At 48.6% G+C, this 18327-nt stretch overlaps 6 protein-coding genes across 6 annotated transcripts; 3 read left to right on the top strand and 3 right to left on the bottom strand.

Annotated features, from left to right (window-relative positions):
* Positions 1-642: 642 nt before the first annotated feature.
* Positions 643-2198, top strand: B0J16DRAFT_352758 (DHS-like NAD/FAD-binding domain-containing protein; the record flags this gene model as incomplete). The annotated part of the gene is made up of 2 exons (XM_046129271.1): positions 643-883; positions 967-2198. The coding sequence occupies 2 exons, from the start codon at positions 643-645 to the stop codon at positions 2196-2198; spliced, it is 1473 nt and encodes a 490-aa protein (XP_045989668.1).
* A 726-nt stretch (positions 2199-2924) lies between these two features.
* B0J16DRAFT_279612 (kinase-like domain-containing protein) lies at positions 2925-6283 on the bottom strand. Its single transcript, XM_046123871.1, has 3 exons — positions 5453-6283; positions 4566-5403; positions 2925-4517 (listed from the first exon to the last, which is right to left on the bottom strand). Exons 1-3 carry the CDS (start codon positions 6053-6055, stop codon positions 3157-3159), a joined length of 2802 nt encoding a protein of 933 aa, XP_045989667.1. The 5' UTR covers positions 6056-6283; the 3' UTR covers positions 2925-3156.
* Positions 6284-6691: 408 nt separating this feature from the next.
* On the top strand, positions 6692-8182 carry B0J16DRAFT_297410 (aminotransferase). Its single transcript, XM_046124456.1, has 2 exons — positions 6692-7044; positions 7098-8182. Exons 1-2 carry the CDS (start codon positions 6828-6830, stop codon positions 8105-8107), a joined length of 1227 nt encoding a protein of 408 aa, XP_045989666.1. The 5' UTR covers positions 6692-6827; the 3' UTR covers positions 8108-8182.
* On the bottom strand, positions 8183-9051 carry B0J16DRAFT_329649 (ESSS subunit of NADH:ubiquinone oxidoreductase-domain-containing protein). The gene is made up of 2 exons (XM_046126346.1): positions 8580-9051; positions 8183-8469 (listed from the first exon to the last, which is right to left on the bottom strand). The coding sequence occupies exons 1-2, from the start codon at positions 8837-8839 to the stop codon at positions 8379-8381; spliced, it is 351 nt and encodes a 116-aa protein (XP_045989665.1). The 5' UTR covers positions 8840-9051; the 3' UTR covers positions 8183-8378.
* A 629-nt stretch (positions 9052-9680) lies between these two features.
* Positions 9681-13348, top strand: B0J16DRAFT_32859 (uncharacterized protein). The gene is made up of 6 exons (XM_046126243.1): positions 9681-10946; positions 11009-12241; positions 12288-12516; positions 12561-12940; positions 12989-13206; positions 13254-13348. Exons 1-6 carry the CDS (start codon positions 9864-9866, stop codon positions 13321-13323), a joined length of 3213 nt encoding a protein of 1070 aa, XP_045989664.1. The 5' UTR covers positions 9681-9863; the 3' UTR covers positions 13324-13348.
* Positions 13349-13372: 24 nt separating this feature from the next.
* B0J16DRAFT_360075 (DNA replication factor Dna2-domain-containing protein) lies at positions 13373-18226 on the bottom strand (the record flags this gene model as incomplete). The annotated part of the gene is made up of 7 exons (XM_046129677.1): positions 13373-14404; positions 14561-14724; positions 14755-16480; positions 16658-16750; positions 16800-17189; positions 17286-18137; positions 18182-18226. The coding sequence occupies 7 exons, from the start codon at positions 18224-18226 to the stop codon at positions 13373-13375; spliced, it is 4302 nt and encodes a 1433-aa protein (XP_045989663.1).
* Between the last annotated feature and the right edge of the window lie 101 nt (positions 18227-18327).

Here is an 18327-nt window from a genome sequence, read left to right as displayed (position 1 = left end):
TTTTCTCTTGCTTTGAGATAGAAGCACTGCAAAGTTCTCTCATCTTCTCTTGGGTTCGTTTTGGTTGCATCCTCATATTTGACTCATCACTATTGGTTTCCTTGGAAATTCTCGGCTCTTTTCTCTGAATGAGTCTCGTCTTCTCTTTTACATTCCCATTACACAAAGCATCAGATCAACCCACTTTGGCAGATCGATCAGCAATCATCATTCTGACCTCCACTATTCAACCTGAAACCTTTCTGTCCCCTTTCTCTACAACAACAGTCTCCAAATTTCTTTCTTTATTCTTTAGTTTTGGATATTATTGAGGCTATCTACTAGAATAATAGTCAGCCACTGTAGCTTAGAGAGACGAACAGAGGGAAGCAAAGTCAAGCCAAGCCCAAGCGAATTAACCCAACCAAAGACGCGGTTCTCGATCTGGGGTTAATAATAGATGCCACCCTCTTCCTCTTCCTCTTGACCCGCTTTCTTCCTTACCTTCTACTTCTACACCTTCTACTTACTCACCTTCTCTACTTCCTTACTTCTATCACTGTCAACCTTTGATAACCAACCAAAAAAAAGTTCAACCCTCACCTTTTAATTTTCTTCTTCTTCTTCTTCTCTTCTTCAGAACACAAATAATCTCATCCAATCATGAACCCGAAAAAGAATTCCGGGAGAAGCGTCGCCATCTCCAAGAGAAAGGCTCAACCAAATGCTCTCGACACTCTGGGCGATAACCCAACAGAAGAGGAAATTAAGACGGCCGCCGCCAACGTTGCTCTCGCTGATCTAGAGTCGAGAGTTAACGATGTTCGAGAATCATGGGAGACGGATTCTCTTTTCGAGGACGCTTTTGAAGAGTTGAGCGGTGATAACACGGTAGCTCTTGACGGTGAGTTTAGTTGTCTACTACTACTATTACTTTTAGTCTATTCAGTTGAATTTTTGCTAATATGCTTTCTCCAACAAAAAAAGACCCCAAATTGTGTACACCAGAGGAAGCTAGCAGACTTCGTCGGGAACTCCGAGAGTATGGTCCTGCTGTATTTTGCCAACGCACTGTCGATGCTGGTCATTATACCGCTAGAAAGCTTCTCAGCGCTTTCGGTATTCGCCCTCCCGCCTTTCTCGAAGGCGAGAGTGACGATGCCTACTTCCATCTCTTGTCTCTGGCCATTACGCGTGAATTGGGCAAGCGCGCCAAGCTTTTGCGTTACAACACGGTGGATGATGCAGTTGACTTGATTGCTAAGAGCAAGAACATTGTTCTCATCACCGGTGCTGGTATTTCTACCTCGCTGGGCATCCCTGATTTCCGTTCCAAAGGGACTGGTCTCTATTCAAAGCTAGAACATCTTGGCCTCAGTGATCCGCAGGAGGTCTTCGATATTGGCGTCTTCAAACAGGATCCTACCATTTTCTACTCTGTCGCCAAGGACATTTTGCCGAGCACAGATCGATACACGCCAACTCACAAATTCATCGCTATGCTCCACGAGAAGGGCAAGCTATTGACAAACTACTCTCAGAACATTGACAATCTCGAGGTCAAGGCCGGTGTTCCCAAGGACAAGCTCATTCAGTGCCACGGTTCTTTCGGAACCGCTACCTGTGTCCAGTGCGGTTACAAGTGCGAAGGAGAGAAGATCTTCCCAGAGATCAAGGCCGATAAGATCCCTCGATGCCCACGTTGCATTCAGACTCTGCGCCCTGCCGGCCCGCCCAAGCGCAAGCGGTCAGCAGGTAGTGAGAAGAAGCGACGACGATGGGACGCTGACAGTTCCGACGAGTCTGAATACGACATCCCCGAAGCTGGTGTTATGAAGCCCGACATCACCTTCTTTGGCGAAGCTCTTCCCGATGAGTTCTCTCGCCGATTGACTGAGCATGACCGCGACAAGGTCGATCTCGTTATTGTCATCGGCACGTCTCTCAAGGTCACTCCCGTATCTGAGATTGTGTCTTGGCTAGACGGCGACATCCCTCAGATCTACGTGTCTCGCCAGGCCGTTAACCATATCAATTTCGACATTGACCTCTTGGGTGACTGTGACGTCGTTGTTGCTGAATTGTGTCGCCGTCTCGGATGGCCCATGGTACACGAGATGGTTCCCAAGGACCAAAAGGTTGAAGTACGTACCGAGCCTGGCTACAAGAGTCGACACGTCTTTGAAGAGAAGAAGACCAAGACCAAGACTAAGAAATGAGACCTTTTGCTTCTTTTTTTGGACTGGGAGTTTTTGATACATTGTGGGCGATTGGCACGCAAGTATTTTCTTTTCGTTTTTGCTTGTTCTACATATTTGCTGTTGCTTTTCTTCTGCTGCAAGCGGATGGCAAGGCGTCTGGAGGAAATGATATGCCAACTAAAAATGGAATGGAATGGAATGAAAGGAGGGATACGGATGGAGTAAAGGGGTGTTTAACGCGACCAGTTTGTCAAAGTTTTTATCACAAGATTGTTGTCTTTGTTTATTTTGTTGTTTTTCCAAATAATTAGAACTTCACGACTTTACGGATGCGCTTGACCATCCCCACATACACAAAAGAGAAATCATGATTCAATACCTCCTGGAGCGGGGCTTCAAATTCGCTGGCAACCGAACCGAGATTGTGGCGTGAGGATGGAAAAATAGGGCGTTGAAAATGATGTGATGTGCGGTTCGGTTCAGTTTAGACAGATTGGAGGACAAATGTTTTGGTAGAACAGACAATCGAGGGTTACAGAATGAAATACTGGTGAGCCAAGTATCATCACGATAATACCGTCTTGAGCCAAGATAAAATAGATGAACAGACAAGAGTCGATTGAATTCGATAATCTAGTTCATGGAGATCATGTCCAGATCAGCACTTCGATCAATACTAGAATAATAAAGTTAATGTACCTAGCAGTCACTTCTGTTGACAGGGCATCCTGATTCAGCATGCAGTATAAGACACCTCAAATATAACAAACAATAACAATTGCTGGGTGTTTATCCTATGATACAAACAAGTCATAGTTACTGATTGACTTTTGTCTCCTTCACTACGCTAACAACGCTTCGATACTCATGATACCCACGAGCTAGACCTATTGTATCTGTATTCAAGCCAAAATTTCTATGCCAGCCGTGTATACCAACGCTTCAAGGACCAAATTCCCATCCAAAAACCTCACCTTCAAATCAGACTCTCATATTTATCCAAACCAGACTTTTGCCCGGTGTTGTTCTGCGATGTGTTGGACATTGAGTTGCCCATGGAACTAGAACTCATACCACCCCAATTGTTCGCCGGCGGCGTCATTGTGAACGAAGATGGAGGAGGAGTAGATGTGTTGCCTGGCGGAGGAGGAAGTGTAAAGGATGATTGGCGCGAGTTCGAGTTCATTGACATGCCTGCCATGGAAGAGTTCAGATTGCCAGTAGATGCGCTGCCTCCGAACCCAGAAGAGCTTCCCCATGGGCTTGACGTAGCTTGAGTAGCAGCAGACCAGTTGATCGAAGTTCCGGAATTAGATGTAGACAGAGGTTTCTGCGCTGCCATGGGCTGCATTGTCTGCATCGATTGCATTGAATGCATTGGCTGTGATTGCGGTGGTGCTTGGAAAGGCTGGCTCGGAGTGGGCTGTAGTGGTTGACTGAATTGCGTAGTTGATGGGGCGAGAGCCTCAAACCGACCGAGATCTGGTGTCACAGTTCTGAAAGACGGTGTCTTTTGAGGTGCGAGCTTTGGTATAGTGTTGGTCGCAGGAGGGGGAGGCGTAGACCATGAGAACGTGGGCGCCGGCGTGCTCGATTTCGATTTCGCTGGGTCATCCCAGCTGGGAGTTGCCGTACTCGACCTGGGGCTGGCCATACGACCCTTGACGAGATTTTCGAAGTCGTCTTTCGTAGCTCCATTATTCTGGTCAAAAGTCGTGCCAGTGACTCCGCCAAAGGCCATGAAATCCTCGGCTGGCGCGGCCGTGCTGCTAGAACCACCACCAAGTTCTTGCAGTTTTCTTGTCTGCTCATCCTCGACCCTTCGCGATAAGCTCTTGATAAGATCCATGAAGCTTTGGAACTGCTTCAGATTGAGAAGCGGTCCTAAACTCATGCTCCAGAGGATGGGGAGGATTTCCATTGCCACGAAGTCTGCATCAGCGACCGAACCCACAACCTTCATAACACTCAAGGCTGCCATCATGACAGCAGGCTCCTTGGTCTTGATGACCCTAATCAGTGGCACGATCTTTTCCTGCATGGTATATTTGTCCAAGGCACTTGATGAGGATGTCTTCTTGTTCTCCAGTCCGTTGAGTCCATCGTCTTCACCATTATCGTTGGTTCCTCCACAAAGTATCACAAATGCTCGTAGACCGCGGACTTTGATCGCAAGACTGTTCGTTTTACTGAAGACAGCTGCGATCACTGGGAAAAGCTCGTTCTTAATAGTGCTGAAGTCGAGCACCGGTAGCACGACTGGCAAGCTACGAAGAGCAGCATCGACAATCGAGTGCGTTGGGCATTCAATCGCTGCCAATATGACGGGGAGCATATCTAACAGAAATCAGTATCAAGTCGATACATTTACCTGAGAAGACTTACCATCTTTGAATTCCTTTCCAGAGCAATTGCTGGATACAGAGGAGATGTGCTCCAGAACAACCATGAGACCGGCGTCTCTAGCGGGGTCTTTCTCTTGTGTTTGCTTGGCATTGACGACAAAGATTTCCCTTAGAGATGGTCGAACCTTCTCACTGAATGCCCTCTTAGCTGATGGGAGGAGGTCGAGGATTTTGAAAACATTTTGAAGAATGAGTGACAGGAGATCCCGATCCTTCAGCTCTTCGATCAACGCCGGTAGAATCTTCTTCTCCATTACCGACTTAGGGAACGACGGCAACACCTTGTTGAGACCTCGCATGAAGGAAGCCTTCTCATTTGCAGTCTTGGCAGGGAACGAATCAAGGAATCGAATTGTTGACACCAAAATATTATCGAAATACTCGCTTTGCTGAAACTCGCGTGCCGTCATTCGCTGAGCAGGTCGCCTTGTGATCAATCTAGGCAGAACATCATGGGAAAGTTCCCTGGGGAGGGGGCGTGAGGAAAGGTAGTTGTTGCTGGCAGAAGGAACGTTGGAAGAACTCGAAAATAATCGCTTGTATGTAGATAAACTGCCGTGGCTTTCTAAAGGAGACTTGTGAGGTGAGTTGTACAGAGCAACTGACATGAGTCCAAGAGAGAACATATCAGCGGAGGGGTTGAGGTTGTTGTCGACCACAAAATCAGGCGACGTAAAATCGAGGTTGAGCTGAACCGTCTTTGGTAACCGGGGATCCATGTTCAGGACTTCGTATAAGTTGATCCCCTGGATAGAGGTCGGTTTATCGGATCCTTCAGGAGGACTAGCAAATGCTAGACCACTAATCTTCCAGTCAGACTGCAGTGTGTTAGCTGAGTTGTCATGATATATGTCCAGAATGACATGCCTTCGAGTTGATGAGGACTGAATCGGGTGTGAGGTTGCCGTGTACGATGCCGGCATTCTCGTGCAAGAATTCGAGCGCTTTGCTGACTTGAAGCAACCCTTTTTGGATTTCCAGCTCGTCAATCTCCAGTTCCCTTCGTCTCTTCGTTCCATCCGCATCCTCGGTCACGAATCGACTCGACCTTCCACCTGGCCCTCCGGCGCGTTCCTGTTCGTCCTTTTCCTCCAACAGACTGGATAGTGAAGCTGTAACGGATTCTGTGACGAACTGCAAGCCTCCACCTCTCGTCTCTTCGACGGGTTCTACCAGCTCCAGAATACTAGGGTGTCGTAGCTTCGCAAGACTCGATGCCTCCTTCTTTAGTCGCTCAACGACCTCCTCGACCGTCTTTTTGAAAGAGGCCGCGCCGGAGCGGCCCAATGAGTTGCCATGGCTGTCCAATGACTTCCTGTCAAAGACAAAGACGCTGTAGGGCTTTCCAGTTGATTTCTTCTTTGCATCGTAGATCTTCCAGGGACCAGCCGTCGAAGTCGGTGCGGAGGAGATGGAGTAGTTGCCGGTGATGTTGGTGGCAGAGATGGACTTAAAGGCCGAGGAGAACATGGTGGCAGCTCTCCATGAATTGGGTCGCGAATATCGGGTCGGGTTGAAAGGGGAAAGGGAGAGCTATTCGTAGCCACCGCAAGCTTCAGTGTCGCAATGAAAAGAGTAGCGTGTATAGAGATGAACGATAGAAGACTGATTGATCGTCGCTTAAGCTGTAAGAGGAATGGGAATGACGTTGGTCGCGATGCGCATTCCCCATAAGCGTAGGGGTACTCTAAAGTTGACAAATGTATCCTTACCTCTTTCTTACCTTGCCCTGGTTCTGGCCTTGCCTTAGCTCTGGTACTTTCCCCACGATAAGCTGATAACGCTTGGGCCTAGCCTGGAACTTCTAAGCGTGCACTTAGCTGTCTGCTGTGCATACTGCCCGCCTAGCTCATCAGCTCAGCCCCCACCAAGTCCCCTGTTGTCGCTAAACTGTTAGGGCGTTTACAGCTGCGTTCACGGAACTTTATGTGACTTTCAAGGACGACTCATATACGGCCCGAGACGGCTGACAACGCCTGGAAACGGCTGTCCCTGCAAAGTACCTCGGGCTCACTTTGCAGCGAACCTGTTAAGTCGGTCAATTGCAAATATACTGGCATCATCGAGCTCCGATACAACTCCGATCATAGACAAATGCTGCTAGTACTTAAGTTGATATCCCACCTCGTCTGGAGCCACTAAGTTAGATTATCGCACTTTCATCATAAAACCTTTGTCTTTTTGAACCTTTGTCTGCTTCCCTTGTCTTTTTCACAGCCAATTGACTCTTGAAAGCACATCCATGATGAGACCTATGCTTGTTCGCTCCGCTCTACGGAGCGCTCGCATTTCGAGCTTCAGACCGTTATGCCAGGCGCAACGCTTCAGCATTAAGGCTGAGGCCGCCTCTGCCGCAAAGCCTCTGGGACTCGACGCTACAAAACTCACCATTGAGAGAACGGGGAAGCCCAAGGGACTTAGCAAGAACGAGGACCTAGTGTTTGGAAGAGAGTTCACAGGTAAATTTGACACCTCCGAAGTGCGCCCGCGACACTTGCTAAAACTTTGCCAGACCACATGCTTGCGATCGAATGGAATCAAGACGAAGGATGGCTGGAGCCCAAGATCACACCATACCAGAACCTGTCTCTCGACCCTGCGACATGTGTCTTCCACTACGCCTTCGAGTGTTTTGAGGGCATGAAGGCCTACAAGGACAAGAATGGCAAAGTGCGACTCTTCCGACCCGATATGAACATGGCCCGACTCAACAAATCGGCTGCCCGTATTGCGCTCCCTACCTTTGAGCCTCATGACTTCACCAAGCTCGTCTCCACGCTCGCCAACCTTGATTCTCGCTTCATCCCTGACAAGCGAGGATACTCCCTCTACCTGCGCCCTACCATGATTGGAACTCAGAAGACACTCGGCGTCGGTCCTCCCGGATCTGCTCTTCTCTACTGCATTGCTTCGCCCGTCGGTCCTTACTACCCCACTGGCTTCAAGGCTGTTTCTCTCGAGGCCACTGACTACGCTGTCCGTGCCTGGCCCGGTGGTGTTGGTGACAAGAAGCTGGGTGCCAACTATGCGCCCTGCATTGTTCCCCAGCTCCAGGCTGCCAGCCGTGGTTTCCAGCAGAACCTTTGGCTCTTTGGTGAGGAGGAGTACGTCACCGAGGTCGGCACCATGAACATGTTCGTCGCTCTTAAGAACAAGGAGACTGGCCAGAAGGAGCTCGTTACCGCCCCCCTCGATGGTACCATCCTTGAGGGCGTCACTCGTGACTCTGTCCTGGCTCTTGCTCGTGAGCGCCTTGTTCCCGAGGGCTGGAAGGTTGACGAGCGCAAGTACACCATGAAGGAGCTTGCTGAGGCTGCCGAAGAGGGCCGTCTGCTCGAGGCTTTCGGTACCGGAACTGCTGCCATTGTCAGCCCTGTCCGATCCATCTCATGGAGAGGCAAGCTCGTCGACTGCGGTCTTTCTGAGGTCGAGGAGTCTGGTGAGATCGCTCTCAAGATGAAGGAGTGGATCGAAGCTATCCAATATGGTGACGAGGAGCACGAGTGGAGCTTCGCTATCTAGGGTGATTATGTGTACGGCGTTATATAGCGGTTGGGAATAGATAGACAAATCGGAATCAAAATAATTACGCTCACAAAGAAACATGAAGATATTTGCTTTGCCACAATTGCTTGTTAAGGCTCACAATCAGCGATGCTAGCGAAGGTCGGAGGTTATGTCACAGTCCCGTTTGGACGGCAATACCCCAGCACGTCTAGCAATACCATTCTTCAAATGCAAATAACATGTACAATTGACCAGCTTTCCCTCTCTGTATGTTCAAAACCGCCGCTTAGTTCTTCTTCTCCTGCTTGGATGGGTCGGGCAGGACACCCTCCTCCTCTAACCTTCTTCGTGCTTCCTCGAGAGCCCAGGTAGAGACACTGTATAACCGTTAGCACAATCCCTGCATCACATCCCGGCCAGAATTTCGCGGTTGAGAGAATGTGGCTCTCCAATTGCGATATATCTCCTCCGAGTGCAAATCACTCACGTAGTATCGGGCTTGAAGGCGAGCGCAACAGCGGTGGCGGCAATGCTTCCGAGGAAGATATAGGTAGGCCACTCCCAACCCTCGGCCTCAGGCTTCTCGCCAGGCTTGACACCCCAGAGCCAGCCGGTAGGAGGATCGAATTGGTGCTCGCCGCCGCCTCCTTGTCGTCGGGCGGATACGGCGAAGCCTCTGGAGGAGAGGGGTTGTCGGAGGCAGCGTGCGGCGCGCAGGGGCGCGACAGCAGCGCGGATGAGGGCCATGGTATATCGTCGAGGTATGTCGGGTGGTTCAGCGATGGGATGGCGGACGGAGGTTCAATGGCCGAGTGACGTTGTTGAGCTTGCCGCTGGCTTGTTTGCTCTGAACGGATGCGTACAGCATTGCTGAAGTCCGATTTGATAGGCTCACGTGACGCGAGTCACAACACCCCTGTTAGGTTGGTTTGTACTTTTGCCATCTCAAGTCTAACGGACAAATGGAGAAATGATGTGCTAAACATGATTAATTGTTGTTACTTGTAATATGAGTTTTGTCTTTACTCATTGGAGTTAGACACTTGTTATTCTTGTTTTATGCATTAATTATATTGAGTGTCAATTGGTGAGAGGAATATATCAGCAATTCTTCAAGGTACTTCTGTATACATCCCACTTTGCTTCACAACCAGTAACGTTCTCAAATAATGAACTACCTCTATTGAAAGTAAGATAGGTATGTAACTTGAATGACTCTAGATACTGTCTCGACACCTTCTATTTAACCTTTCTATTAGTAACCTGATGTCTTGAATTTACCAGCTTTGTCCTTGGCTTGGCAGTAGGTAGTCGTGATGCACGTCCTTGGCTGGTGCCCAAAAAAACATCCATGGATGTATCCGCTTCAGTTGCGTCCTTCATCGTTCAAAAGCCCAAGCAAGTTCATCACCTCAAATGTCTTGACTGATTCTCAGACTTATTTTTTGTCTAGCATAAACTTTGAAGCGTCTTCATCTTTTCCCTTCATGTTCTTTCTGCCTTCACTCGGGACTTTGTGACATCCAATAGTCAAGACTGGTGACGGAATCAGTCATTTATAGAATCGCCAAGACGGATATCCGTATATATCAACGACATTCATTGATAGCTTCAGCTGGCTGGCTATATCGCTGTGTCACTCTTATCAAATGCTTTGGGCCAGGAACTATTCATTCGCGAGAGTATTCAATGGATGAATTGGACAAAATAGTTCCTTCTACCAAAATATTGAACAACGACTGAGATCATTCCAAGTATCAACTTCACCACCATGGAGCAAGACCATCGACCTTCCCCGATCACGGGATCTCATTCCAACGACAGTCAAAGAACTGCCGAATTATCCGTGGCTGATAATCCAAGTCTAGACCCGAGCGGGCTAGACGAGACATTAGACCATGAACCAAGAATATCGCCTTGTCCATCTGGTCAAGGACCATACCAACATCGATATCAAGATAAAGAAAAAGATCAGGATTCAGACGATGATCAATATCAAGCCTATCTTTCACAGCCAAGCTTCGATTCTAGGAGAGGCTCCTCATCCTTCAGCATCATGCAGATTGATGAGATAATTTCCGATGATCGCATTAATATGGAGACGTATGGCGTCCAAGAACTTCGCGATGGCTTCTTCGACGCTCTGTTCTTGGCGCCAAAACCGTTAGATCCTGATCTTGTTGCTGAGATTGCAAAGGCAACTCTACCAAAAGAATTTGATAAGAGTCATCCCTTGTCAGCAAAGCATTTTCTACCGAGGCAGTTTCATGAGATGATATCAGTTGCACACAAGATTGCAACTACAAGAGCTGGTATTAGACTTATAAAGTCTTTCCTCTCCTTCTTTATTGCATATGTACTATGTCTTGTCCAGCCAGTCCACAACTGGCTTGGTCGATATGACTATATCATGGCAATATCTGTCATCATTAACCATTCAGATCGAAGCTTTGGTTCTCAACTAGATGGCGCGGTATTGACCATCATCGGCACCGCTGTTGGCCTAGGTTGGGGCACTGTTGGTCTTTTACTGTCTACATCAACTGAAGAAGCTCGAGGAGGTTATGGAGGAATTCTAGCGGCGTTTTCTATTGTTCTTTTTGCTAGTATCGCGTTTATGAGAGCATTCTTCATCCGTCTTTACCAACCCACACTTTCTGCAGGAATAGCCCTCGCCTTTACAACGCTGGCTGAGACGAGAAGTGGTGGAATAGAATGGCAGAAGCTTCAAAGCTACGCAGTACCTTGGGCCTTGGGCCAAGCAATTGCCTTGGCTGTTAATTGTCTTATATTTCCTGATGCTGGTAGCCACTCCTTGGCCATTGCTTTCGACAAATCGTTCAAAACCATACAGGTGAGGCGCCCCATTTGTCCCCTATTTTTCTTCTTATGACCGTTCGCTGATATTTTCAACAGGAATCCCTTATTATACCCCGACCAAGGGATATAAGAGCAAAGAGACGTCTTGCAAAAGCTTTTATGGACATTTCTCTCGCATATCGAGACATGAGGATTGACCTCACTATCACTCGTTTCCGTCCTATGGATGTTCGAGAGTTGCGTAATGCGGTCCAGGGTGTGGTTCGAGCTCTTTTCTCTGTGAAAACGGATACGGATCTCTTCGAGGAATGGGATAACCCCCTTGAGATCACGATTGCAGACAGCTCAGGGGGTAAATCGCCTTACGAAGACTCTGGACGCAAAGTGGCTCAGGCCCTTTCAGGCCCTACCAAGGAAGTTATCTCTTGCATGGCAGAGGCCGTAAGTAGATGTCATGCTACGCTGATGGACTTGACTGGCTGGCGCAAACAAATCGGCCCCCCTAAAGATGTCTCTTCAGACATTGTCCCTATCCAACTACGCATGAAAGATGCCCTTGAGGCCTTTGACGCGGCAGAACAGCGGCTTCTAACATCCAAGGATAGACCTGATACATATGCAGAACACGGGCAGGCTGTGGAGCTTTTTGTCTTCGCGAGACATACCCGAGAGGCGGCAGCAACTGTCGTTCATCTCATGACTCATGTTCATAATATGCAGTCTCACTCCAGCCGTATCCGGCTCAACCTTCCGACCTACCCTCCTGCCAAAGCTTTATACAGAACAAACGCGCAGGTTAGACACGATCGTGGCGGGGTTACGGCTGGTATGTACAAGTCAACGTTTAAAGAGATTAGGAAACTTGTCACCTTGACGAATTTGCACGAGGGGGACCAACATGACACAAACTTCCGCTCATTGCTTGAATGGAACAACTATGATAATGTCTTTGACATACCTGGCAAGAAGAAGCTACGTTACAGAATTTACATGGTCCTTCACCGTTTACAGGATATCGAGAGCAAATACGCACTCAAGGTGGCCCTCTTGACTTCGGTTCTAGCTCTTCCTGGATGGTTGGGTACTGAGACAAAGTGGTGGAACACTTACGAGGCCTGGTGGGCTGCTTGTGTGGGCTGGATTATGATGCATCCACGTGTGGGCGGCAACATCCAGGATTTCTTTACTCGTGCTTTTGCGGCTATCCTGGGCGCTGTATGGAGTGGTGCAGCTCACGCCGCTAGTCGTGAGAACCCATATGTATTAGCCGTATTCGCTGCTATCTTCATGATTCCAATGATGTATCGCTTTACGCAAAGCAAACATCCGGTATGTTGATTTTCACGACTGAGAACTCTGCTAACTAGATTACCAGCGCTCTGGTCTTGTTGGATGTCTTTCGTTTACAGTTATATCGCTTAGCTTGCGGAACCATTCGGCTGAAGCATCTGTAACACTGTTAGGAGTTCACAAGGGCATCGCCTTCTTAGTAGGGACTATAGCACCAATAATAGTGAACTGGGTGCTCTGGCCATTTGTCGCTCGGCACGAGCTTCGAGGGGCACTATCATCGATGCTATTTTTCATGAGTATAATGTACAGAAGTAAGTTTGGTCCAGTTCATCACCCGACTCCGCTGACCGTCAAGATGTCGTTGCAAATTATGTCTACTTTGACGAGGGAAAGAACCCAACCCCTGAAGACATAAGACGATCTGAAATGCTTGAGAGTCGAATGCGAGAAGGTTTCGTTAGAATCCGACAACTCCTCGTCATGACACGCCACGAGATTCGCCTTCGTGGGCCCTTCGACCCTGTTCCTTACTCATGTCTTGCCGCTTCCTGTGAGCGTTTCTTTGAGTATCTCATTGCCGTCCGGCAGTCTGCTCTGTTCTACAACCCAGATTACATCCGCGATAACCCTATCGCCGCAGAAAAGCTTCTGAATTACAGGCGAGATGCGGTCGCCTCCATTCTCAGCAACCTGTACACACTCGCTGGTGCTTTGAAAGACCAAAGGAAGGTTCCTGTAAGTAATCGAGCACATCTTTGTTAACACTGCTAACGAGTGTATCAGCGCTATCTTCCGAGCGCCGCCGCTGCGAGAAAGAAACTCCTTCACAAGACTGCAGAGGTTGTCAAAGAAATGGAAGAGAACGCCGAATTGCCCGAACTCGAAAGGCAAAAGACATGGAGTGATATATATAGCTATTCATACAACGAGAGTCTAACAGGCTGCGTTGCGCAATTGGAAGAACTGGAACAGTTTACAAAGTTAATAGTAGGGGAGAAACGGTAAGTTAATTTCCCATTGAGTCGCGGTCACTACTAACAAGAAACAGGTTCGAGGGCAAAAAGCACCTGGATTACTATGATGAAGATGAAGATGCATCTTCTGAGCGGCTTAATTGATCCTGTCTTACTCTTATCCTATTCATACAATGCTATAACAGTTCGCTAATCAAACATATGCGCCATTGGTCATTTCGTTCAAAATATCCCTCGTGATGTGTTTATCCTTTAGTAACGCCTTGTCGCCAATCCTGGCCGTTCTTGGTGAATGTCTGCGATTCTCCTTTCCAACGGCTCTCCTTCGTGGAGACTTTGTCTTTTGCGTAGCACCCGCAGTTGTAATCTGTGTGCCAAAGTCTTCAAAATAATGATTCTCCAATGCATTCGCGGGCATTTCATAAATCCAATCTCGTTCCTCCATTAAAGAGATGAATTGGCTCAGCATGCTATCGCTCCCGCTGCCTTTGAGCGTCGATTTGCTTCCCACAACGAGCAGCTTCGTCTTTGCTCGTGTGAAAGCGACATTAATTCGTCTCCAATCTTTCAATAAATCTCCAATATTACACGCTTCATTGCTTCGTACCAGACTAAGGACTATGACCTCCTTATCTCGTCCTTGGAAGCGATCTGTGGTGTGCATCTCTACCCCAGAGAATGCTTTGAGCTTGTCTTTCAGCATGAATAGCTGCGCTCGATAATGTGTCATGACACCAATCTCTGTGTCTGGCACTCCAACTGTCAACAAACTGTCAACAAGCTGAGAGACAATGCGAACTTCAGCTGAGTTGACAATACGTTTGCCTTGAGCTTCTTCACGTACAGGTGGCTGGATGGTGTCAGTGTTAATGAAACGCACCCGAGCTTCACTGTCGAGAAGGTCATATAGCCAGCAGCGGCTGGGGCCTGGCGCAGTGCAGAATGACCGAGGCGTTGCAGCATGGATAGTTGATGCGTCGTAATGACGCTGCATTAAAGCCTCCATTCGGGGAACGTGGAGCTTCTTCTTTTTGAGCTGCTCCGTACCACATCGAAGCTTCCCGTCATAGATCAATGTGTTGCTTAGAGTCATGATATCCTCGCACATTCGGTATTGGTGTTCCAGATTGACAACTGAGTCAGGATGGGTGTCTGATAAGAGTTTGAACAAACTGATGTCAAGGCCGCCTTCGCGCGCTTCTTCGTTCCTCACCACAGGGGGCAACTGGTTGTGGTCACCAACGAGAACAAAGGTGCGAGACATCCTGATGGGACCGGCGCAAATAGGGAGAGTGATCTGAGATGCCTCGTCCACAATACAGTAGTCGAATGTGCGTTCATGAAAGACGGGATGATTGATACCGAGACATGTTGTAGCAACAATCGGGGTTCCATGCCATGCCTCCTTGATCTCGTCAAATGACTTCATTGGAATGCCAGCAAGCGTAGCAAACTCCTGGACTTCGGGGTGCACCTTGGCAGGAGCACCGAGACGAAGAATAGGTATCCTATCCGCCTTAAGCTTGAGAAGGATGTTGTCGACAGCTGTATGGGTGTGCGAAGTAAGGAGCACACTCTTGCCCTGGGAGGTCAGAGCTCGGATAATGTGGGCGATAGTCGTTGTTTTTCCAGTACCCGGCATTCCAAGAACAAGTGCATAATCCTGGGCACTCATGACCTTCTCGATTGCTCGATGTTGGTCAACATTGAGGTTGTCTCGGTCTGACACGGTGTACTGCGTGGGAGCTGCCTTGAATCTTGGGGCTTCCAAGTCAACAATCAGGCGTCGAATTTGCCTCGCTCCGAAGACGTCGTCTGCCATCATCTGTACAAGGTTATTTCGGACAGTCGCCATTCCGTTGCTGAACTCGTCCTGATCGAGTCGGTATCTGATAGGGGCCTCTTTGATCTTGCCAGTGGTTTCATCCTGAGTTGCGCCCTCATGGGCGACATCCATGATACTAGCGAAGACCTGGTTGTCAACTTCATCGAATCCAGGCTGCCGAATTCGAGCATTATGTAGACGCCTGTCAACCGCCACACTGATTCGCTGCCTCTTGACTGCTGTGACATAGCCAATGGCCAAAGCAAAGTGGCCTTCCTCGTCAGAAACCACGATTGGCTCTCCCACGTTCAACTCAGACTCGAGGAATGAGAAGCCCGCAACCCGGTTCCGTTTGATAAATGTGTAGTGGTAACGATTAATTTTGGGGTTGTCCGTGTCGACCGACGCCGAACCCTCTTCAATAATGACATCTGCAAAGCAACGCGACTTCTTTTCTCGCTCAGCGCTAGTCATCGTCCATAATTCTCTCTTGGTCTTCTGGCTCTCTTTCTCTTCTTTGGTGAGCAAGTTCTCCCATTTGATAAAAAATTGCTGGTGATGAGGAGTCAAGTGTTTGACAAGCTCATCAAATTTCTCATTCATTCCGCTTGATTCGCCGTCTCCATCGTCGGCGAGTCGGTGATAGATAAAGCACGATGTCTTTGCATAGCATTTGCCACACATATGTTTGCTCTTGAGCATCGGCGGCAATTGAACGCTGCGCTCACGGACGTAGCATGCTAGCTGGTTTCGCTGCATAATCATGTGTCGAAGCTCATGGCGAATTGCGGGAATGCGCATTGTTTTGGACGTTTCCATATAGTAGAGAATGCCATAAGCAATCTCAATGTCGTATCGATCCGACAGGAGCAGTGTATAAAGTGCGGTCTGTGCCATGTGGTTACTGTTTGCATGCTTGCCAGTTTTGACTTCAAATGGGACGGTCAAAGTGCGCAAGTCTTTTCCGTCTTGCATTGATACTTCAACGGTCGCATCGATGTTGCCTTTCAGCCCATACATCGGGGACCAGACATGTTCCTCGACGTCTAGAAGCTTTGTAACAGCCATGTTGGCTTTCTTTCCATTTCGGTCTTCGACAACTGCATCGGCCTTGGCTTGTGAGGATACAAAAGCGCCAGCCCAGTAGCTCAGTTCGGTCATTTTGGATTGTAGGTGCTCGCGGGCTGACGGTATACCAACCTTAATGGTATAAAGATCTTCAACATGCTTCTCTGTGATCCGATCAATGACGGTAGTTAAAAATGGCAAGTCCCACTTGTTAGCAAGGAGCGCCTCCTGGAAGATTTCGTGCAGCATGGTTCCGTAAATAAGGGGTGGTGTTGGTGGACTGGTAGCCTTGACCCGATCTTGGAGCACGGCACGACGCATGCATCCGAAAGAATCAGCAACCACAGTTGCGGATATAAGTTGATCGGGATGTAAAATAAGGAGATTTTGCGCGTCATCAATAACACACTGACCCCGTGCAGTAAAATCGCCTATGATGTGGACATAGGCCTCTGCATGAGCTGGTGTATCAAACCATGATCCCCTTAAGTGAACAGTCTTGATATCTTTCGAGTTGTCCGCCTGAATGACAAGAATCTGAAGTCGAAGTTAGTGGGGCTCGAACATGAACGTCGAGTGACCTACCTTTTCTGGTCGTCCGTTCCCATACTGATCTGTGTACTCGCCGTCTAGAACGTTCGTCACCAGATATCGTTGAATTGTCTTGGGTTTCTGGCTCTACCTGTCACTTAGCATATGGCGGGCCCTCCTAGGTTGTTCCACGTACGTCTCCGGTGCAATTTTGGGCTGCTTGGGTTGCTGCCAATTCCACGGCTTCGAAATCAAAGTCTCCTTCAAAGGCATCCCCGAAGTCCTCGTCCAGATCATCAACTTTTGTTGTTGCAGGGGCTTGGGGGACCGATTGTGAGTTGGCTGTAATGAGGTCCTCCGCCTCATCGAAGATATCTTCATCCAGGTCCTCGAATTCATCCAGCAGCTTGTCATCGAACTCGTCCGGCAATGTGCTTTTAGTTGTCGTTGTTGCTGTTGCTGTCTCTGGTCGGGGATCTATTTCCGATTGGGTTGCGGTAATGCTCGCTTCAAGCTGCAATATTGTATCGTCGTCAAACTCGTCGAAATCATCATCCCCGTAGTCTGAGAATGTGGGTTCCGGAGCCTTAGTCGGGGCCAGTGGTCTGATTGGATCCTGCATAGGGGCTTGCGCTGGTGGCTGTATCTGAGGTTGAGGTCTGGGTTGGGATTTTAGCTGGACTGGAGAACCACTACTAGTAGCACCTATCCTTCTCTTCTTAGGGGAGGGAGATTCTGGTGTGTTTTGAGGCTCCTCGCTCTGCCCGTTGATGCTACTAGTCACCGTATCAAGCAGTGCTGTTACCATTGAAGATTTTGAAGCCTCCATCTCTTCCTTCTCGAAGCTTAATCGACTGGCCGAGGTTGATCTTTCAACCCTTCTCCTTTTAGGCCAGTTCAAGCCACAGCTTATCGCTCGTCGTAGACTGGACTCGCCAGGCGCTTGTTTCGTGGGTCTTGGCGAAGAAGATGCCATCAGCTGCGCCAACGCTGGGTTTGCTAATCCCAGGGGGCTATCAGCACTATCGGGTCCATTTAGCGAGTATCGGTCCCAGAGTTCCAATGTCGGATCGGCGTGTGGCGACTTGAGGGCCTGTGCTAACTTTTTGACGTTGACCGAAGGTGTATTTGGCTTTTCCGCAATTGGTGACGACACAGGTGAAGAGCTTCTGGCACGTTTTCTCCCTTTTCGAGACAACATGGGAGATATTGCGTTCATGTAAAGATTATCTTGTCTGTTATCCCAGAGTAGTCGATCGTTCGGCGAAGTGTTCTCATCGTCAGCGCCTTCACCAGTCTCGAGTAGATCTCGCCAAGTCAACCGTGTAGCAGGCGTGGTCGTCGCATCGTCCTTGGGTCGACCCTTGGATGTGTCTTGTTCGTTTTCCACGTCTTCTGGAACCGATTCGCCGGCTTTAGGGTGATATTGAAATTTATTGAGTTTATTCTTGGTTATCTCCGACACTGGCTGGAGCGGGCGAGGCCTGGGCGTTTGCTGCACGGGGTTGCTCCTCGAACGCTGCCATGGCGAGCGCTACAACTATTAGTGGTGGTCAAATGATAGTTTTTATATCGTACCTTGTTTCGGCCCACCTGGTCCGAATAAGATTTTTGGAAAGTCATTATACTTTACAGAGCTTGAACATTCCAAATTTCAAACTCCTCATGTATGATGATAGTGGGACATTTGAATTGGGAGCAACGGCACGCGTTTAATGACTTGA

The sequence above is a fragment of the Fusarium flagelliforme genome (genome assembly GCF_020744385.1).
Source record: "Fusarium flagelliforme strain FIESC 12 MPI-CAGE-AA-0113 chromosome Unknown B0J16scaffold_1, whole genome shotgun sequence".
Lineage (NCBI taxonomy): Eukaryota > Fungi > Ascomycota > Sordariomycetes > Hypocreales > Nectriaceae > Fusarium > Fusarium flagelliforme.
The sequence above is the reverse complement of the archived record's forward strand: the minus strand, read 5'-3'. Positions and strand labels throughout refer to the sequence as shown.

What these genes read in the sequence shown, in the direction of transcription:
- B0J16DRAFT_279612 (XM_046123871.1), bottom strand. Translation starts at nt 6,055, where the DNA reads ATGTTCTCCTCGGCCTTTAAGTCCATCTCTGCCACCAACATCACCGGC. An exon ending in CAGTCCTCATCAACTCGAAG is followed by an intron (nt 5,404 to 5,452) that starts GCATGTCATTCT and finishes AACACACTGCAG; the next exon opens with TCTGACTGGAAGATTAGTGG. An exon ending in TGGAAAGGAATTCAAAGATG is followed by an intron (nt 4,518 to 4,565) that starts GTAAGTCTTCTC and finishes GATTTCTGTTAG; the next exon opens with ATATGCTCCCCGTCATATTG.
- B0J16DRAFT_297410 (XM_046124456.1), top strand. Translation starts at nt 6,828, where the DNA reads ATGATGAGACCTATGCTTGTTCGCTCCGCTCTACGGAGCGCTCGCATT. An exon ending in GTTTGGAAGAGAGTTCACAG is followed by an intron (nt 7,045 to 7,097) that starts GTAAATTTGACA and finishes AAACTTTGCCAG; the next exon opens with ACCACATGCTTGCGATCGAA.
- B0J16DRAFT_329649 (XM_046126346.1), bottom strand. Translation starts at nt 8,839, where the DNA reads ATGGCCCTCATCCGCGCTGCTGTCGCGCCCCTGCGCGCCGCACGCTGC. An exon ending in GCCTTCAAGCCCGATACTAC is followed by an intron (nt 8,470 to 8,579) that starts GTGAGTGATTTG and finishes ACGGTTATACAG; the next exon opens with TGTCTCTACCTGGGCTCTCG.
- B0J16DRAFT_32859 (XM_046126243.1), top strand. Translation starts at nt 9,864, where the DNA reads ATGGAGCAAGACCATCGACCTTCCCCGATCACGGGATCTCATTCCAAC. An exon ending in TTACGCAAAGCAAACATCCG is followed by an intron (nt 12,242 to 12,287) that starts GTATGTTGATTT and finishes CTAGATTACCAG; the next exon opens with CGCTCTGGTCTTGTTGGATG. An exon ending in TTAATAGTAGGGGAGAAACG is followed by an intron (nt 13,207 to 13,253) that starts GTAAGTTAATTT and finishes AACAAGAAACAG; the next exon opens with GTTCGAGGGCAAAAAGCACC.